This window comes from Dromiciops gliroides, chromosome 5, assembly GCF_019393635.1.
Source record: "Dromiciops gliroides isolate mDroGli1 chromosome 5, mDroGli1.pri, whole genome shotgun sequence".
Lineage (NCBI taxonomy): Eukaryota > Metazoa > Chordata > Mammalia > Microbiotheria > Microbiotheriidae > Dromiciops > Dromiciops gliroides.
Window position 1 is genome coordinate 201,882,570 of NC_057865.1, and position 18,169 is coordinate 201,900,738.

An 18,169-nucleotide genomic window follows, 5' to 3' on the forward strand; every position below is an offset into this window, starting at 1 on the left:
ACAGGGTTATGTGACTTTCCCAGTGCCACAAAGCTAGTAAGTGTCTGAGGCCAGATTTAAATTCAGGAAGATTAATCTTCCTGACCTCAGACCTATCCACTGTGCCACCTAGGCTCTGCTTAATATGGGAAAAGTGTTTTCAAATTTCCCAAAAGCAATCCAGGCCATTTTCTTCTTCCTTTTCAATACTAGGCTCAGCTCACTGTCCATCTACACTGTATACTCCTACAGGATGTCATATTGAAAGCTGGGAAACAGGCATTCTTCATCTATTTGGTCTCTCTAGTGTAGATGGACAAGCCAAATTTCTTTGAGTCATTACAAATCTCTTCCAGAAAGTTCTGTGATTTCTTGGGGTTTAATGTAATCAACACAATGTTATCCACAAACAGTAGCATCTGGAGGACTTCTTCATACACTGAGAATCCCTCCTCAGTCAACAAGTATTTATTAAGTATTTAATATGTGCCAGGTACTGGGCTTAGCACTAACATGGACTCTATACTTCATCACTTCAATCATAGTTGAGAATACTTTGGTGAGCATATATCTCCTGGTTTAATGCCTCACCTAATGTTTATTATCACAGGTGATTAAATAGGGTTATTTATATTGTTACGGTTTCCAAGGAATCTTAAATGAACTTGATATATGGAAGGAACGCATCTTGTAAAAGAGCTTGTAAGGTTGTGTTTTGTTATATAAAGTCGTATGTTTTGTAGTTAACAAACAATAAGTACAATGGGATCTTATACACTCTATATCTTTCAGTCATCTGTGAAATGGTAAAGATGTCCACCATTAAATATAATTCACAAAAGTCTGCTTGTTCCTTACTAAAACCCTTATCAAGTAAGCTCTCGATTCATGTATGGATGATTCTCACTAAAATTTTGTATAAATGGGTTAGTAGGCATAAAGACTGATAGTAGATGAGGTTTTCATCATCACCTTTTATTTTAACATAAAAGATCCAAGAGTTTTTCCATACCTTCATATTCTTTTCTACTTTTGATACTTTGTAAGCCAGTCACTTAATGCTCTCATAATCTTGTTGCCTCCACCATGGATTTCTCTATGGAATTGGTTGAGAGAGAGTGTGTTGGATCCGACAGTGGCAAGAACTTCAATGTGCATGTGTGCGCCAGAGAAACAGAAGCAGGGAGAGACAGACAGAGGGGAGGGGTTGGGGGGGGCAGTGTAGAGAAGCGGGTAGGGACAGATGGAGGGTGAATGGGATAGAGCGTGCACGCTTCTGTTCATGCACCAGTGGGAGAGGGAATTGGGGGGGTGCACGCACATTTCAGGAATTTTGATGTTAGAGTCTAAGTGTAGTGGTTCCACTAGCCTTAATGGAGAAAAGAGTGTGTTGATATAACTTCTGAAAATTATTTTTATTTTTTTTCTGTTTGTTGTCCTCTTTCTGTTTTCATCCTTGAATGCCCTTGGGATGACTTTGCATGGTCAGATAGATACTGTACCAGGCTTTCTTTAGACTGGGTTTACACACTAATGCTCCTTTCTGCACATAATCATTGATTAAAATCTTTTTGAGATTTTAGACAAGTTTATGTTGTAACTTGGTGTTGCTTTTGGTATCCATCCACTCATCTAAACTCCTTTTTGCTAAGTCAAATGTTTATTGACTAAGGCACATGCTATTTGTTTGGTTTTGTTTTATTTGGGGGGGGGTCTTCTTGTAGCAATTAATTTACACTAATTTAATTTCTGAATGAAATTATTATAGATTGTAACAATGTCATTTCTGTTGTCCATTTCCCATTAAATTTTTTTTTCTCATTGCTATTCTTCTTGCATGTTATAAATATGGATTTTAGTTTTGGTGAAGTGATAGTCTGACTTCACAAAGAGTAGTGTAAATTCAAGATAATTCTTACATTTATGATAAAACCTTTTCTGTCTGTTAATATATGTTGATATATTAAATTAAAATGCAATCAATTTAATTCTCTGTGATACTATTTGGTACTTGCCATGTCCATGGCCTATCAAACTTTTTTTTTTTTTGCAGGGCAATGAGGGTTAAGTGACTTGCTCAGGGTCACACAGCTAGTAAGTGTCAAGTGTCTGAGGTCATATTTGATCTCAGGACCTCCTGAATCCAGGGCCTGTGCTATATCCTCTCTGCCATTTGGCTGCCCTCCCAAACCTTTTAAAAAGAAAGCATTTATGATATAGAAATATTAGGTTTCTGTAACATCTATAAGTCTTTCTTCTTTCTCCCATCTTTCTACTTTTCCATATATTTCTCCACATCTTCACTTTTTCCTGCCTTTAAAATGAAGTAACAAAGCATCAGAGTGTGTGCTTTTTTGACTTGGAGCATCTTATCAAATTCTTCATAGAATTTCTTTTGTCTTTAGCAACTGATGTTACATAAACTTCAAATGTTTTTATAATGGTCTTTCTGCAAAATCTTATCATTAGCACTGTGATATATAATGACTATATGTCCCATGAAATAATGGGTTTCAGGAAAAAAACTTTTTTTTTCTTCTGAAGACCAGCCTAAATGATGCAACATAACTCTGAAGGACTTATGAAAATTGCAATACACCTGAGAAAGAACTGATAGTATCTGAAAACAGACTGAAAAACATTTTGGGGGGGGACAACTCCTTAATCTGAAGTCTTGTTTTTATCTGTTTTCTCTCACAACCTAGCTAATGTAGAGATGTTTTCCATGACTACTCATGTATAACTTATGTTGAATTGCTTGAGTTCTTGGGGTGGGGGGTGGGAAGGGAGGGAGGAAGAGAAGTTGGAACACAAAGTTTTAAAAAATTGATGTCAAAATTTGCTTTTACATGTAATTTGGAAAATAAAATTATAAACTGAAAAAAAATACTATATAAAAAAAATGAAGACAAGCCTAGCTAATCACATAAAAACATATCACCAGTAGGCTGGCCAAACTGTAATGAAACCTTTTTTTGGTCACGGAAACCTATAAAACAAAAAAAAAATAGTCATTGGTTTTATGTGGCCCTCTTTCACATCTATAGCAATGGTAGGAAGAATGGTGGGAGGGGGAATTGGGGCTAAAATCTGCGGGCATACAGTGTTTAGCCTGTCAACAAACTTTATTATTTTATTTATTTATTCTTTTTTTGGTAAGGCAATTGGGGTTAAGTGACTTGCCCAGGATCACACAGCTAATAAATGTTAAGTGTCTGAGGCCAGATTGAACTCAGGTCCTCCTGAATCCTGGGCTGGTGCTCTATCCACTGTGCCACCTAGCCACCCCTGTCAACAAACTTTAATTAGATTGTTGGTACTCTCAATGAGAAATCTTTGTCCAATGGCAAGAGGGATTCTGCTAGAGGATCTGAATCCTATGAATGCTGACAAGTAAAAGGATGTAAGAAGTTACAGCTTACAAGAAATATTACTTCATAGATTATATGGTCATTGTGTTTTATAGCTCTTGCTAAATCTTTAACTAGATCTTTTGTTGGATAAAAAGTAATATCAATAAGTCTAGCTCTATGTCTTAGACATAAAATAACATACAACTATACCTACATTGTTGGCAGTTCAGTCCCTTATTCCCCCTATTTCCTAGTTGATACCTCATAAATTATTTAAAAGAACCCTACAAAACTATTTTCATAACCACTATTAATCTAGATCCTCAGAAGAAAACTAACACGAACATATAAACATACACTAATGTCAACTGGGTATGCAGGGGAATATGTGTGTGTGTGTGTGTGTGTATTCTTAAGCTGCCCCAGCAGTACTTTTGACATCATGTATCTCAAATGAGTCTTAACTCAGATAAATAAATCCAGTCATATAGCCTCAAACTCTGATTGGAAGACTAGACATCGAAAGAATGAAAGCTTGCTCTCTTTAAAATGCAAAATTTGCTCAAATGAAAATTAGACTTTCCAGTGTTTAAGCCAGAAAATGCAGTCAAGTGCATTAATCAATCAATTTCCTAAAATATTGTAGGCGATCATGAACACACGATCACTGAAAATGCCTAAAAACTTAAAGAACTATTTCATGGCAGCAGTCTAGTCAATGAAAGCACCTCACCCTGACAGGCTAAAGGAAAGGCAGCCCAAAGTGTTGAATTTTGGTCCTACTGCCACATGTTCAGTAATAACCTGGCACAGCTGGAGAGAGAGCATTGGTCCTAGGGTCAGGACAACCACAGTTCAAATCATGCCTCAGACACTTAAGGGCTGTGACCTGGTTAAGGTACTTGAACTCTCCATGCTTTTTTCATCTGTTAAATGAGGACACTGCCTTCTGATGTCCCTTCTAGCACTAAGTCTAAGATCATCTAAAGGTAGCTGGTGGTAAACCAGATAAAATGTTGGGCTTGGAGACCTCAATTCAAATCCAGTCTCAGACACACACTTGCTGTGTTACCCTGGAAAAGTCACTTCACTTGTGTGCTCAGTTTCCTCATCTATAAAACGGGGATAACAGGGTCTAACTCCCAGGGCCCTTGTAAGGATCAAATGACATATTTGTAAAAAGTGTTTAGCACAGAGTAGGTGTATATATACCCCATAGTAGGTACAATTTAAAAGCTTATTCTCTTCTCGCCCTCTATGAATGCAGATCAGCAATTGCTGTGAAACTTGATTCTCAAGAGAGCTGAGGCACTGAAAGGTTAAGAGAGGTATTTAGGGTGACAGAATTGGTAAAGATGAGTGATAGGAGTTCAGCCTATCTTCTTGACTCTGACTCTATCCACTATTATAACATTATTTTCAATTTTGTATGTCATAATATCCAAGAGAAGGATATTAATGTCTAAGGATATCCCAAAAGATTTCTGAGAAAGTGTGGCATTTTAGTTGGACTTTAAAAAGATAGAAAGAAATTTAAGACATCTCCTGGTCAGGATGGAAGAATGAATGGCAGCAGAGTAGCCTAATTCTTTTTTGGGGGGGGGGGGCGGGGGGAATGAGGGTTAAGTGACTTGCCCAGGGTCACACAGCTAGTAAGTGTTAAGTGTCTGAGGCCAGATTTCAACTCTGGTCCTCTGAATCCAGGGCCAGTGCTTTAACCACTGCGCCACCTAGCTGCCCTCAGAGCAGCCTAATTCTTACAGAAAGACCAGCAAAGACCAAAAAAATGCAAGAGATAAATAATGATTAAGAAATAATTAAAAAAGAAAAGTACAGTAAATATCTTCATCTTGCCAAGTTGGTACAAGGGAACACCCTGGAACCTGTAGAAAATAAGGATGAGATCTGTCCAGAGAAGTCGAGGCAAATGCAGTGTTTTGAGGCCATCTGGACATTAGGAACCTTAAGCAGCACTGTGAACCAACATTCTTAGTATCTATGGACTCTTTTCATCTCTGTTCTCTCTGGGGTACAGACCTAGTAGTGGTATCACTGGGCCAAAGAGTATTAGTTTAGTCATTTTTGGTCAAAGTTCCAAATTTCTTTCCAGAATGGCTAAACCAGTTCAGAGTTCCACTAAGTACACATTAATGTACTTGTTTTTCCCACAGCCCCTTGAACATTTGCTATTTTCCTTTTTTTTTTTTTTTGGTCAGTTTTACCAAAATAATGGACATGATGCGAAACTTCAGTTGTTTTAATTTGCATTTCTTTAATTATCAGTTATTTGGAACTTTTTCGATATGGCTATTTATAGTTTTGATTTCTTCTTCTGAAAATTGTCTGATCATATCCTTTTACAAATTATTAACCAAATATCTTTTGATCATAATCTTTGGTGAATTAAGGAATGGCTTTTATTTTTATAAATTTGAATCGGTTCCAAGTATATCATGGAAATAAGAACTTTATGAGGGAAATAAGCTGTAAAAATTTTTATTCCCATTTACCTGCTTCCCTTTAAATTATAGCTAAATTAGTTTTATTTGTACACAAATCTATTTGTTTATAGCTCTCTGAAGTAATTTTGTGATAGTCTGATATGTCACTGATTTAGTAAATTAATTTAGGTGGTACTGACATTTTTATCATATTGGTTCAGTCTACCTATTTTTGTTAAAGAGTGTTTTGTGATTGTATTCATTTGGTTCCTCGCAGGTAGACTCACAAGTATTTTATCCATTCTTATAGTTATTTCTCTTTTGCTCCTGCTAGATTTTGCTAATAATGTACAGAAATATTTGTGTGGGTTTATTTTATGTCCTGCAACTTTGGATATATTATTTAAGTTATTGTTTCAATTAATTTTTTTAGTTGAGGCTCTAGATTTTTCTAAATAAACCCATCATATCAGCTACAAAAAGTGATCATTTCATTTTCCCTTTGACAATGATTATTCCCTCAATTTTTTCCTTGCTTTATATAGCTATAGCTAATATTTCTAGTACTTTATCTATTCATCTAAATAGAAATTTTGAAATTAAAACACAAGAGTAAGGAGAAACCTAAAAGGCAAATAAATATATTTGAGAAATTGAAAGGGACTATATGATGAAGAGAGGGCAGCTAGATGGCACAGTGGAAAAAATCAGGAAAGCCTGGAGTCAGGAAGACCTGGGTTCAAATCTAGCCTCAAATACTTATAGCTATGTGAGTCTGGGCAAGTCACTTGACCCTGTTTGTCTCAGTTTTTCTCATCTATAAAATGAACTGCAGAAGGAAATGATAAACCACTCTGGTGACTTGGCCCAGAAAACCCCCAAAAGGGATCGAAGTGTCATACATGTCTGAAAATGACTAAACAACAATAACATGATGAGGAAGTGTTTGCATCCTAATAGGAAAAGAAGAAACAAGTATTCCCTTAGACCTCTAATGTCTTTAAGTGTCACAAAGGTAGGTAAATAAAATATCAGATGTTGTCAGGATGGTTTTGTTCTATTTTAATTATTTTAAAAGTAGAAATAAAGAAGATGGGAAAAGGAATACTTATTTCACAGAATCAGGGTATTCAGGAAGACAGCTATATAAACACAGGGGAAGGTGGGTGTCATAAGAACCTTACTTTCATCTGAACTCGACCTACACAGAAAGAATTTGGTTTAGAAATAGGTAGGAAGAAGGGAAGGGGAGGAGGTTATGAGGGAAGGGAGAATCTGGATGTAATTTGACATAAGCAAAATAAACCCTAACCTTTGAGAGCAGATTATGAAGGGAGGCTTAAAAGGCTTTTTGACTTTTTATGTTCTTCTAGGAAGCCTATAATCCTTAGGTTGCCCTGATGTCTCCTGTCTTCAAGATCAATATGTTTTGCTTGTACGGAAATCACATTACTGCTTCTTCTTCTCTTCTATTTTTTATTTATTACATTATTTATTATTATTATTCTTTTATTTCTCTATCCTTCATTTTTGTGCATTTGCACAGATCAGTTATTCTGACACCATGGATTCAATGTTTTCAATTCTGTCAATTATTTCTGTCATGTAGGCCATACATTCTATTTTCACAATTCTTATTTCTCTTTTAAGTCATTTAAGAACACTATGTTGTGGTTCTGTCCTTTCTTGGGAATACAGAAGGTCCTTGGCCCCATCAAGTCTCATTCATTTTCCTTTGTTTTGCAATATGTATTTATAACTGTCTGGATGCCATTTGCTGTTATGTTATGAAAATCCTCCCTGTTGGTTTATCTATTTATGTTCCAAGTCTTAAAGTGAGTTTTCTTCTTCTTGAAGGCTTTGGCAATTTGTCTTTTTTCATTAGAATCTCCTACTGCTCTGTATCTGACTCCTTCCTCTTTTATTATGCATTCCTTGGAGGCTGGAACTCAAGGCCATCTCACCCTCTTCCTGCTCTGTATAATTCATGTTTCCCTGGCCTCTGTCTCTGGTCCAAGTGACTTCTGGGAGACAGAATTGGACTCAGCTGGATTCTGGGCCCTTTTCCTAAAGCTCAGTGGAATGTAATACGACCATACACAATGATGTCCTATCCCAGTTTCCTCTGTTTCTGTTTTTAGTTCTCTTTGCTGAGCTTTGTTTTAGGACAAAGCATGGCCTCGTCACTGTCCCCATCAGAACAAGTTTCTGCCGTTTAGTTTTCTAAGGCACTGAGGAGGATGGTGGTAGAGTTAAGTTCCATTGTAAGCCTCTGAGTTAGCCTGTGCAGCTTACCCCAGCATTGTGGATGGTGGGGAGAGGGTAACGAGTGTGTTAGGAGTTAAGGATTAGCATTCTCTGATGTTAGTTCATCAAATTTTTACCTCAGTGGGGGTTCTTGGTGTCTTAGACCATTGAGAAACTGTTTTATCTCTTGTACATAATTCCTATTTTGGGCATGTTTGAGAAGTCATGAGAATCACAGAAAATGTCTAGTCCTCCATCTTGTTTGGTCATCTGACCCAGAAAGGGGAGATTAAAAAGAAAGAAAAAAGGTTAAATATTGTTGATCAGAGTATTGAGGAAGGGACAGCGAAGTAGATTGTTTCAATTATAGAAGACTAGTGTTGAATGCACTCATTACCTTCTTTGTAAAAAGGAGGGTAGGAAGAAGGGAAGAGATAGGAGTCTGAGAATAGAATGGAAGAAAATACCCAATTAACAATAATAAACACAAATGCTAAATGAGATCATCTATAAAATTGAAGCAGATATGCAAAATGGATTAAAAAGCAGAATCCATCAGTATGTTGTTTATAAGAAACAACATTTGAATTAAATGGAGTAGAAGAGGAAAAGGACAGAATATTTAATATTTCAAGTGAACTAAAAAAAGTAGGAATAGCAATCATGATTTGAGACAACAGGAAAATTATACATGATTGATATAAACTACATTATGTTTAAAGGCACCATATATAATGAAATGATATCAATACAAAAAATAAATGTGCTGAATGGCATAGCATCTAATGTATTAAAGGAAGAAAAACTAAATAATTTACAGAAAAGGTAGGTAATATTATAGTTAGAGATTTGAATGGACCTCTTTCAGACAGATAAATCTAGAAAAAAGATAAAACAAGAAAGGAGTTAAGGTCTTGAATATAATTTTAGAAAAGTAGATAAGACAGATCTCTAACAATTACTGAATGGAATATTTCTCATTACACATCTCTAAAAACTGATCATGTATGAGGATATCAAAACCTAACAAAAATTCCCATTAGTAGAAAGGTTAGAACATATACTTGACTGACTATACCCAATAAAATGATATTCAATGAAGGGCCTATGAAGATAGTATTAAAAATTAAAAATTAAATTTGTGAGTCAAAGAATAAACCACAGAAACTGAAAATTTCATCAAAGAAAATGACAAGAAAATAATATAGCAAAGCTTTTGGGATGTGGCCAAAGCAGTCTCAGGGGGATTGTGTATCCTAGATTCTCTGAAAACATTCTGGGGATTAGAGATGCACAACTCAAAATCACGTCAAGCCACCCAATCCAGGATTCCAGAAAGGGAACCCCGCAGGTCTAAAGAGATGCTATGAAAGACAAACCAGCAGGTAGATAGCCAAGTACAAAGGGAAAAACATATTCTGGACTCTAAGAACTCCTTGTCTGAGCTTAGCAGTGCCCAAGCCCAGTCTGAATCTGCTTTTGAGGGTGGCTGCAGAAGAGCCACTTTGGGGATATTCTGGGTAGACCCAGTATGGCACTTTCTGCCCAGGCAGAAACCCATGACTGTGACTTGAACTCTGCTCTGGAGAGAATGGCCTTGGGGCATTCCAAGTTCCTGCAAAGCCCTCTAGGAAACAGAGCCTGTGGCCAGCTTTGACTTAGATGGGGAAGCAGCCACAGGGACCTCTAGGCATGGTCCAATGAAACACCACAGGTCCAGTCCAAAATGTGGAAGGAAGGCAAAATCAAGCCTGAACAGTCTCTGAAATCTATAGTGGGAACCCAGTCCAAGAGTATCCCTAAGCCTAGCATCAGGGGAGGAATCCCAGGTTTTCCTACAGCAGAGAGAGCCTGTGATAAGAGGGAGACTCCAGGCAGAGCTCTGGAATCCCCTTAAAGGTTGATCTAGTCTGGAACACTCTACTAAGGAACTGTGCACAAAATTCAGTTTAGAGCTTAACAAAAAAGAAGGCCTCCCATGAGCACCATGAAGAAATACTTTAGTTTGAGAAATACTCAAGGGGTCAACCCCAACGACCATAGCAACTTCCTAAGTCCAGGGAAAGTCTCAGAAAAAAAAATGTCCTATTTAAAGGGACTTCAGGAGTACCTGGAAGAAATTAAATAAGAGATTCAGAATGGAAGAGCTAAAGAGGAAAGAAAGACAGAAAAATGACAGCTTACAACAAGCATTAGAAAAATTCACTATTAAGCTTAGATGTTAAATTGCTTACCATCTGAACCACATGAAGCAGCAAAAGTTACTATAATACAATTTAAAATACACAATACAATGTCAGAAGAAACAACAACTACATGGTGCATTTAGAGAATTACTCACATCTGGCATTCCTATAAAGAAGAAAAGGATCCTGAAGTTGGAAATCCAGGTCTTTAGTGATGGGTTCAGTCCTGTTTTCCATACTCAGCCTATTCATAATGGTGAATCCATGCTTCGGAGAAGCTGACCTGAAAATCACCAGAAGAAAAAGTTGTTCAAATGTTATTATAGTACAGTTCTACTTTGGTAAGTCACAACCCTTTTGCTTCTATTCCTATAACTTAACTATAGACCAGGAGTTCTTAACTTTTCTCTGTGTTATAGACTCTTTGGCCATCTGGTGAAGCCTATGTACTCCTCAGAATTGTTTTTACATGTATAAAATAATATATACAGGATTACAAAGGGAATGAATTATTTTGAAGAAATGATATAATTCTCCCCATTCAACTTTAAAGAGCCCTGAAATCTATCCACAGACTCCAAGATAAGATCAGATTAAAATTGAAAGATGTGAAATTTCTTTGAGGAAAGATGTATAAGAAGTTACTGAATTTGCCAACAAGCTTTATAAAATTAAAGCATAAGTAGTCTAATCCAAATATCATCAGGAACTAAATTTCCCACAATGTAAAATAAAGAAAAATCTGAATTATTTGAAAAGGTGGCTCTCCTGTAATTAAAGGTAATTGTTTTTGAGAAGAGACTCAAATTAAACAGAATTCAAACTTTACCAACTTCATATGCATTTTTCTGTCCCTAGGTTGTAGTCATAATAATTCCACTGTGGACCTTCTGGTTGCAAGTAAAAATACCACATAATTACAACATGATAATAGAAAAGATCCACTTTAGCCATGATACCAAATTCTAAAAAATTATTAGCCAAAGAATAAAGAAGTTTTAATTATTAATGAATGAGCCATTAGCTTAATATCTGAAAAACAAATCTAGCAATTCTGTTCTTATATAAGAATAAGTATAGCCCTTCATATCATTATCACTTTGCCCTAATGAGCTCTCATTTTAATAATGATCTAAGTCAAGCTTATTTTTTCAGAGGCATCAACTTTACTGGTGGGTGTCTCTATATATTCTGCATTATGAGAAAGAAATCACAAGATGAAATAACAAAGAGCCAAAAAAGAGAAAAGAATTGGATTAACTTTTTTCTCTATAAAAGTCAGGATTTGATTTCTCCAAGTATTTGAAGAAAAGCAAGATATTTTCTCTTCAGATATTATAAACAGCTTAATTTTTTTTCTTCAACTAATAAACACATTTTCTTTCCCTCTCCCCTCCACACTTTAAAAGAAGAAAAAATCTTGTAACAACAATGCATAGTGAAGCAACACTGATTTCCACACTGGCCATGAGTTCATTATTTCTCTGTCAGGAGGTGGGTAGCATGCTTCATCACCAGTCCTCTGGAATCATGGATGGACATTACACTAACCAGAGTCTTTCAAAGTTATTTGTCTTAACAAAGTTGTGTTACTGTAAATATTTTTTTCCTGGCTCTATTCACATCACTCTGAATCAGTTCATACAAGTCTTCCTGGATTTCTATGAAATCATCCTTTTTGTAACTTCTTATGGCACAATTGTATTTCATTACATTCATATCTCATGATTTTTTCAGCTACTCCTCAATTGACAGATACCTCCTTGGCTTCCAATTCTTTGACATATTAAATTTATAGCAGGGGGCAGCTAGGTGGCACAGTGGATAGAGCACCAGCCTTGAAGTCAGGAGGACCTGAGTTCAAATCTGGCCTCAGACACTTAACACTTACTAACTGTATGACCCTGGGCAAGTCACTTAACCCCAAATGCCTCACTAAAAATAAAAAATTATAGCAGCTATAAATATTTCTGTATCATTTTCTTTTTGTGTCATTTTCTTTTATCTTAATGTAGCAATTGAGATAGTGATAAAAAAGACATAACTGATAACTACAGTTGAACAATGGGGTCAGGTGAAGGAGCCAGTAGATAAGGTAAAGATAAGAGAGAATGGGAATAATTGGGGGACAATTTACTGGAAAGGCTAGGAAATCCATACAGAAGGGTTTGTCTTGGTAAGGAAACAGGTAACTTCTTAATCTAAGATTGAGTGAAGGAGATGATAGTGGAGAGTTAGAGATGTCTGAGTGATGTAAGGTGAAGAAGGAAGAAATGGGAGTCTTCAATAAATGGTGTCAATTTTTTGTTTTTTAGGCAAGTTCCTAAGGTAAATGGGTGGATGGAGATGATGCTATGAAAGGTTTGAGAAGAGAGAATAGTTGCCATGAAGAGTAGGACTGAGGGGCAGCTAGGTGGCGCAATGGATAAAGTACCGGCCCTGGAATCAGGAGGATCTGAGTTCAAATCCAGCCTCAGACACTTGACACCTACTAGCTGTGTGACCCTGGGCAAGTCACTGAACCCTCACTGTCCAACCCCCCCCAAAAAAAGAGTAGGACTGAGCAAACTGATTAGACAAGAGCAGAAGCACTAACTTGCTGAAGCAAAGATTGGATAATGCTGAATTGACTTAACAAGGTAGACAATGGAAAAGGAAAAGAATGTAGCCAGTGCAGGGGCAATGGCCTAGGAAAGAACCAGGAGTGGAGGAAATGGAAGTCATGATGAAGAACAGTTAGGGGGCATGAAAACCTAAAGGAGAGAAGGTATACTCTATATATGTGTGTATGTATGTATGTATGCATGTATATATATGTATATAGGTGATATTCAATGCTGTTAAATTGTGTAGAAGAGTCAAGATGCACTGAGGAAAGTTCCTTAGATTTAGCGATTTATAGATTAACAGCTTTGGAAGATGCATTTTCAGTTGAATGATAAGGTCAGAAACCAGACTGTGGAGGATTCAGAAAAGAGTGAGAAGAGAGCAAACAAAGGCACCAAGTATAAATGGCTTTCTCAAGGAATGTAGCTGAGAAAGGAAGGAGAGAGATAGGATGATCGCTAATGAGTACAGCAGGGTCAAGAAGGAGTCTGAAGCATGGGGGAGGCAGGGGAATGTTTCTAGGAAGCAAGGAAGGGTCAGTAGATAGAGATGAAAGATTAGAAATGGAGTGTGGATGGTAATAGAGACAATCTGCTGGAGAAGACAGCAGGTGTATATGTAGAACAACAGGTTTTAGCAAGAAGAAAAGTCACCTCTTCATTTGATACAGAGTAGAGGAAGAGACAGCAAGAAAAGATGCCTTGACATGCTCATTTCTTTTCTGTGTGTGAGCTGCATAATGCATAGCATTGTTAGCAGAAGAGTGCAGGTATAAAAAGTTGATCCTCATTCCCTACTTGCTAAAATCTGTAACCCCAAATCAGTACTCATGGTGCTTTTGCTTCATTCACTGTCATGTACAGGGTAGCAAAAAAATCTGAGTCACATGACATACATGTTTCCAGCTGAGGCCGCACAAGGCCAGAGCATTCTCTGCCTTCTTGTTTCAGCTTTTCTACTGTAAGCAAGTATCCTTTTTATGGTCTATTTAGTGCTGCCACTTTTTTTTCTTCTTCTTTTTCTTTTTTTTTTTTTTTTTGCATTTTTGTGCTTTTTGTTGGGTGATTTTCCTGTTTAAAATGGCCCACAAGAGTAGTGTTGTCTAGTGTTCCTCAGTGCAAGAAGGCTGTGATGTTAATAAATGTTAGATGAGCTTTGTTTATGCAAGACTTTCAGTGCTGTTGGCCATGAGTTCAAAATTAATAAACAAGCAATATCTGTCCAGAAAAGGGAAGAGGGAATTTACCAATCTCTACATCAGGCAGTTATGGAAAGTGCTAATTCTTATTTCCTCAAGGATGAATGATTCAGTATTCATTAATTCAGTGTTCAAGGAGACTTTATAGAAAATAACTACCATAAATGATGATAATTAACATAATTTATAAATAAGTAAATGTAAGCATATTATGAATGCATGATCTAAATTGTTTTTACTTATAGGGGTTTGGAGACCACTCACCTAGAGAATAAAATCCAAACTAAGCCTAACCTCCAAGACCTCCATAATCTGATCTCTATTTTTCTAGTCTTTTCCCCATCTACCCTCCTACAGGAAACCATGGTTCCAACGAAATTCACTATTCCTGAACATACACATATGTTCCTATTCTATCTCTTGTCAATCCTAACAAAAATGCTTTCCCCCTACTTCTCTGGTTTTGTAAGTTTTACACATCCCTCAAGGTATAACTTAAGTCCCACTTCATCCGACCCACAATGATTTCTTCCTTCACTGAACTTTATACAACCTACCTCAAAGGACTGCTGTGAGGATCAAAAGAAATGACCTATGGAAAGCATTTTAAAAACTTTTAGTTGCACCACTTCAAGATAAGATAACACTATCTTGGATTCTTAATTTATCTCCTCATATACATGTACGGCTCTCCCCTCCCCCATGAACTAGAATGTAAGTTCCTTGAAAGTACAGAACATTCTATTCAATCCAATAAACATTTAAGTGTCTTTACAATATGCAGAGAACTTTTCTAGGCCCTGGGAAAGAAACAGAGTTTAGCTAAGACATGGTCTATCCTTATGGAGTTTATAGTCTAGTAAGTGGATGACACATATAAAAGTAACTAATACAAAATGATACAAAAAGTGCTATGTGAAATCCAAAGCAGGGAAGATCACACTGATTATGAGGATATGGGAAGTCTTTTTGGAAAAGGTGGCATAAGATTTAAAAGGATGTGCAGAGATTCAATCAATAGATGAAAGGAAGGACATGACAAACACTGTGAACTGCAAGACCAAAGGTATATATGGGAAAAAGTTTGTTTTTGTTTTAAATTTTTTTTAGTGAGGCAACTGGGGTTAAGTGACTTGCCCAGGGTCACACAGCTAGTAAGTGTTAAGTGTCTGAGGCCGGATTTGAACTCAGGTACTCCTGACTCCAGGGCCGGTGCTCTATCCACTGCGCCATTTAGCTGCACCGGAAAAAGTTTGAATATGTATATGAGGTAGCAAATAATTCAGTTTGGCTGAGGTATTGACTAAATGTTAGGAAATAAAGTAAGATAAGGCTGGGTTAACACCATATTATAGTAGACCATGAATGCCAAACAATGTGGAATATTGCTTAGTAGGCAATGAGAACCATGTTGTGGTTATTCATTCTTCATTTTCAAAGATGACCAGTGACATCATGGGGTCATGTCTGTGACTTGAGAATAAATCTAGTTGTGCAAGGTCATCAACCTCACTCAACAATTACATCAATAAAATAGAGAAAGAAGAGATAAACAAATTGGGCATGCAACTAAAAATGTTAGTTAGAAAACCAACAAATTAAAACCCTCCAATGAAACACCAAAATATAAATACTAACAAATCAAAGGAGAATCAAACTGAAAGTAAAAAACAACTAATTAATAAATTAGAAACTAATTTTCTGGAAAAAAGAAAAAATAGACAATCTGGTTAAAAAATAAAGAAGAAAACCAAATTAGCAATATCAAAATTTTTTTAAAAAGAGAATTCACAACTAATGATGATGAGATAAAAGCAATCATTAGGAGTGATGTCACCCAATTCTATGTCAATATAACTGACAATCTTAATGGAATGGAAGAATATTTACAAAAATTGCCCAGATTAGCAGAACAGTAAATAAAATATTTCAATAAGCCTTTCTTGGAAAAAAACTGAACAAGCTACAAATAAACTACCTATGGAAAAAAAACAGAAGACCAGAAAGATTTACAAGTTAATTCTATCAAAGCATTTAAAGAATAATTAATTCCAACAGTTTATGTAGATAAACTGTTTGAAAAAATAAGTAAAGAAGGAATCCTACCAAATTCATTCTATAATATAAACACAGTCTTGATGCCTAAACCAGAAAGTCAGAACAGAAAAATAAAACTACAGATCAATTTCCCTAATGAATACTGATGCAAAAAAATGTAAATACTCAAAGCACATTACAGCAATATATAACAAACATTATACACCATGACCAGGCTGGATTTATATTAGGAATAAAAACATGGTTCAATATTAGGAAAACTATAAACTGACCATATTAAAAATAAAAACATGATTGTTTCTACAGATACAGAAATTAAAAAAAAATACAATGCCCATTCCTGTTAAAAATATTAGAAAGCTGGGGGCAGCTAGGTGGCACAGTAGATAAAGCACCAGCCCTGGATTCAGGAGGACTTGAGTTCAAATCCTACCTCAGACACTTGATACTTATTAGCTATGTGACCCTGGGCGAGTCACTTAACCCCCATTACCCCACAAAAAACAAACAAATAAACAAAAAATATTAGAAAGTATAGTGATCTATCTTAAGCTAAGAGCAAGCATTATCTGTAATGAGGATAACCTAGAAGCCTTTCCAATATGATCAGGGGTGAAGCAAGTATGCCCATTATCACCATTACTATTCACCATTGTACTAGAGATCCGAGTTATAACAATGGAATAAGAAAAAGCTATTGAAAGAATAACCATAGGCAATAAGGCAACAAAATTAACATAAATGAAGATGATATGATGGTTTACTTAGAAAAACCTAGAGTCAACCAATCAAAACATTTAACTTCTGCAAACTTGCAGGATACAAAATAAACTGACACAACTCATCAGCATTTCTATATACTGCCAACAAAACTCAGTAGAAGGATATAGAAAGAGAAATTACATTCAAAATAACTATAGACAATAAAAGATATTTGGGTGTCTAACTTCCCAGGCATACCTAGGAACTATATGAACACAATTACAAAACATTCTTCATATGAATAAAGAGAGATTTAAACAATTAAAGAAATACTCATTGTTCTTGGGTAGGCTAAGATGGCTAGCTGGCTCAGTGGATGGAGCACCAGGTCTGGAATCAGGAAACCCTGATTTCAAATCCAGCCTCAGGCACTTAATTAGCTATGTGACCCTGGGCAAGTCACTTCACCCTGTTTGCCAGAACTTCCTCATAGGTAAAATGAGCTGAAGAAGGAAATGGCAAACCACTCCCGTATCTGTGCCAAGAAAACCCCAAAAGGGGTCAGGAAGAGTTAGTCAGTCACAACTGAAAACAACTGAACAACAAAGAATGAACCAATAAAATGAAAATGAAAACACTACCTAAATTATTCAGTACCATAGTAATCAAATTACCAAAGAATTTCTTTAAATAGATAGAAAAATCATCTGCAGGAACAAAAGGTCAAGAATATCATGGGAATTAATGAAAACAAGGGAAAGGAAGGGGAAAAGGGAATAGCACTAAAATCGCCAGATCTTTTCTAGATCAACAATGTAATCTTCTCTATCTTCTACCTTTGAAGTTGATTTTTTTTAACCCAAGGATAAGACTTTACATTTAACTCTATTAATTATCATTTTATTAGAGTTTGCCCAATAATTTACTGTTCAGATCTCTTGTGATCATGATTCAATAAGTGTGGAAGCATTTATGAAGCACTGTGTTGTTGCTAGAGATACAAAAATAAAAACAAAGGAAATTACATTTTAAAATAGGGATTGGCAAATTTTTCTGTAAAGATTCAGATAGTAAATATTTTAGGTTTTGTGGGCCAAGAGGCAAAATCAAGGCTATTATGAAGGTATATAACAGGATAGCAATCAAATTTCCATAATGTTTACTGATGAAACTCGATATATTAATAACTGAGCACAATTATTTTTAATACAGGTATATTCAGGTGAAGAAAGGAATTCTTTTGGAGGGGATATTTTACTTAATTGAGGTTTAAAGTTAGTATCCTCTATCATAAAAATACATTTGCAAATGTTCACCTGTTAATCTAATGTATAATTAAATTTTATATACTTTTTTTTTTTAAGTGAGGCAATTGGGGTTAAGTGACTTGCCCAGGGT

At 36.0% G+C, this 18,169-nt stretch overlaps 1 protein-coding gene across 3 annotated transcripts in view; it reads right to left on the bottom strand.

Annotated features, from left to right (window-relative positions):
* DCP1B (decapping mRNA 1B) overlaps positions 1–18,169 on the bottom strand; it is a 75,470-nt gene that overhangs the window by 41,180 nt on the left and 16,121 nt on the right. For all 3 annotated transcript variants that reach the window (XR_006353222.1, XM_043965954.1, XM_043965955.1), the window contains one exon: positions 10,362–10,489. Coding sequence is in view for 2 of the 3 variants with exons in the window: in XM_043965954.1 (XP_043821889.1) it covers positions 10,362–10,489 (128 nt within the window). In the remaining variant the exon portion in view is untranslated. The remainder of the gene's footprint in view (positions 1–10,361; positions 10,490–18,169) is intronic.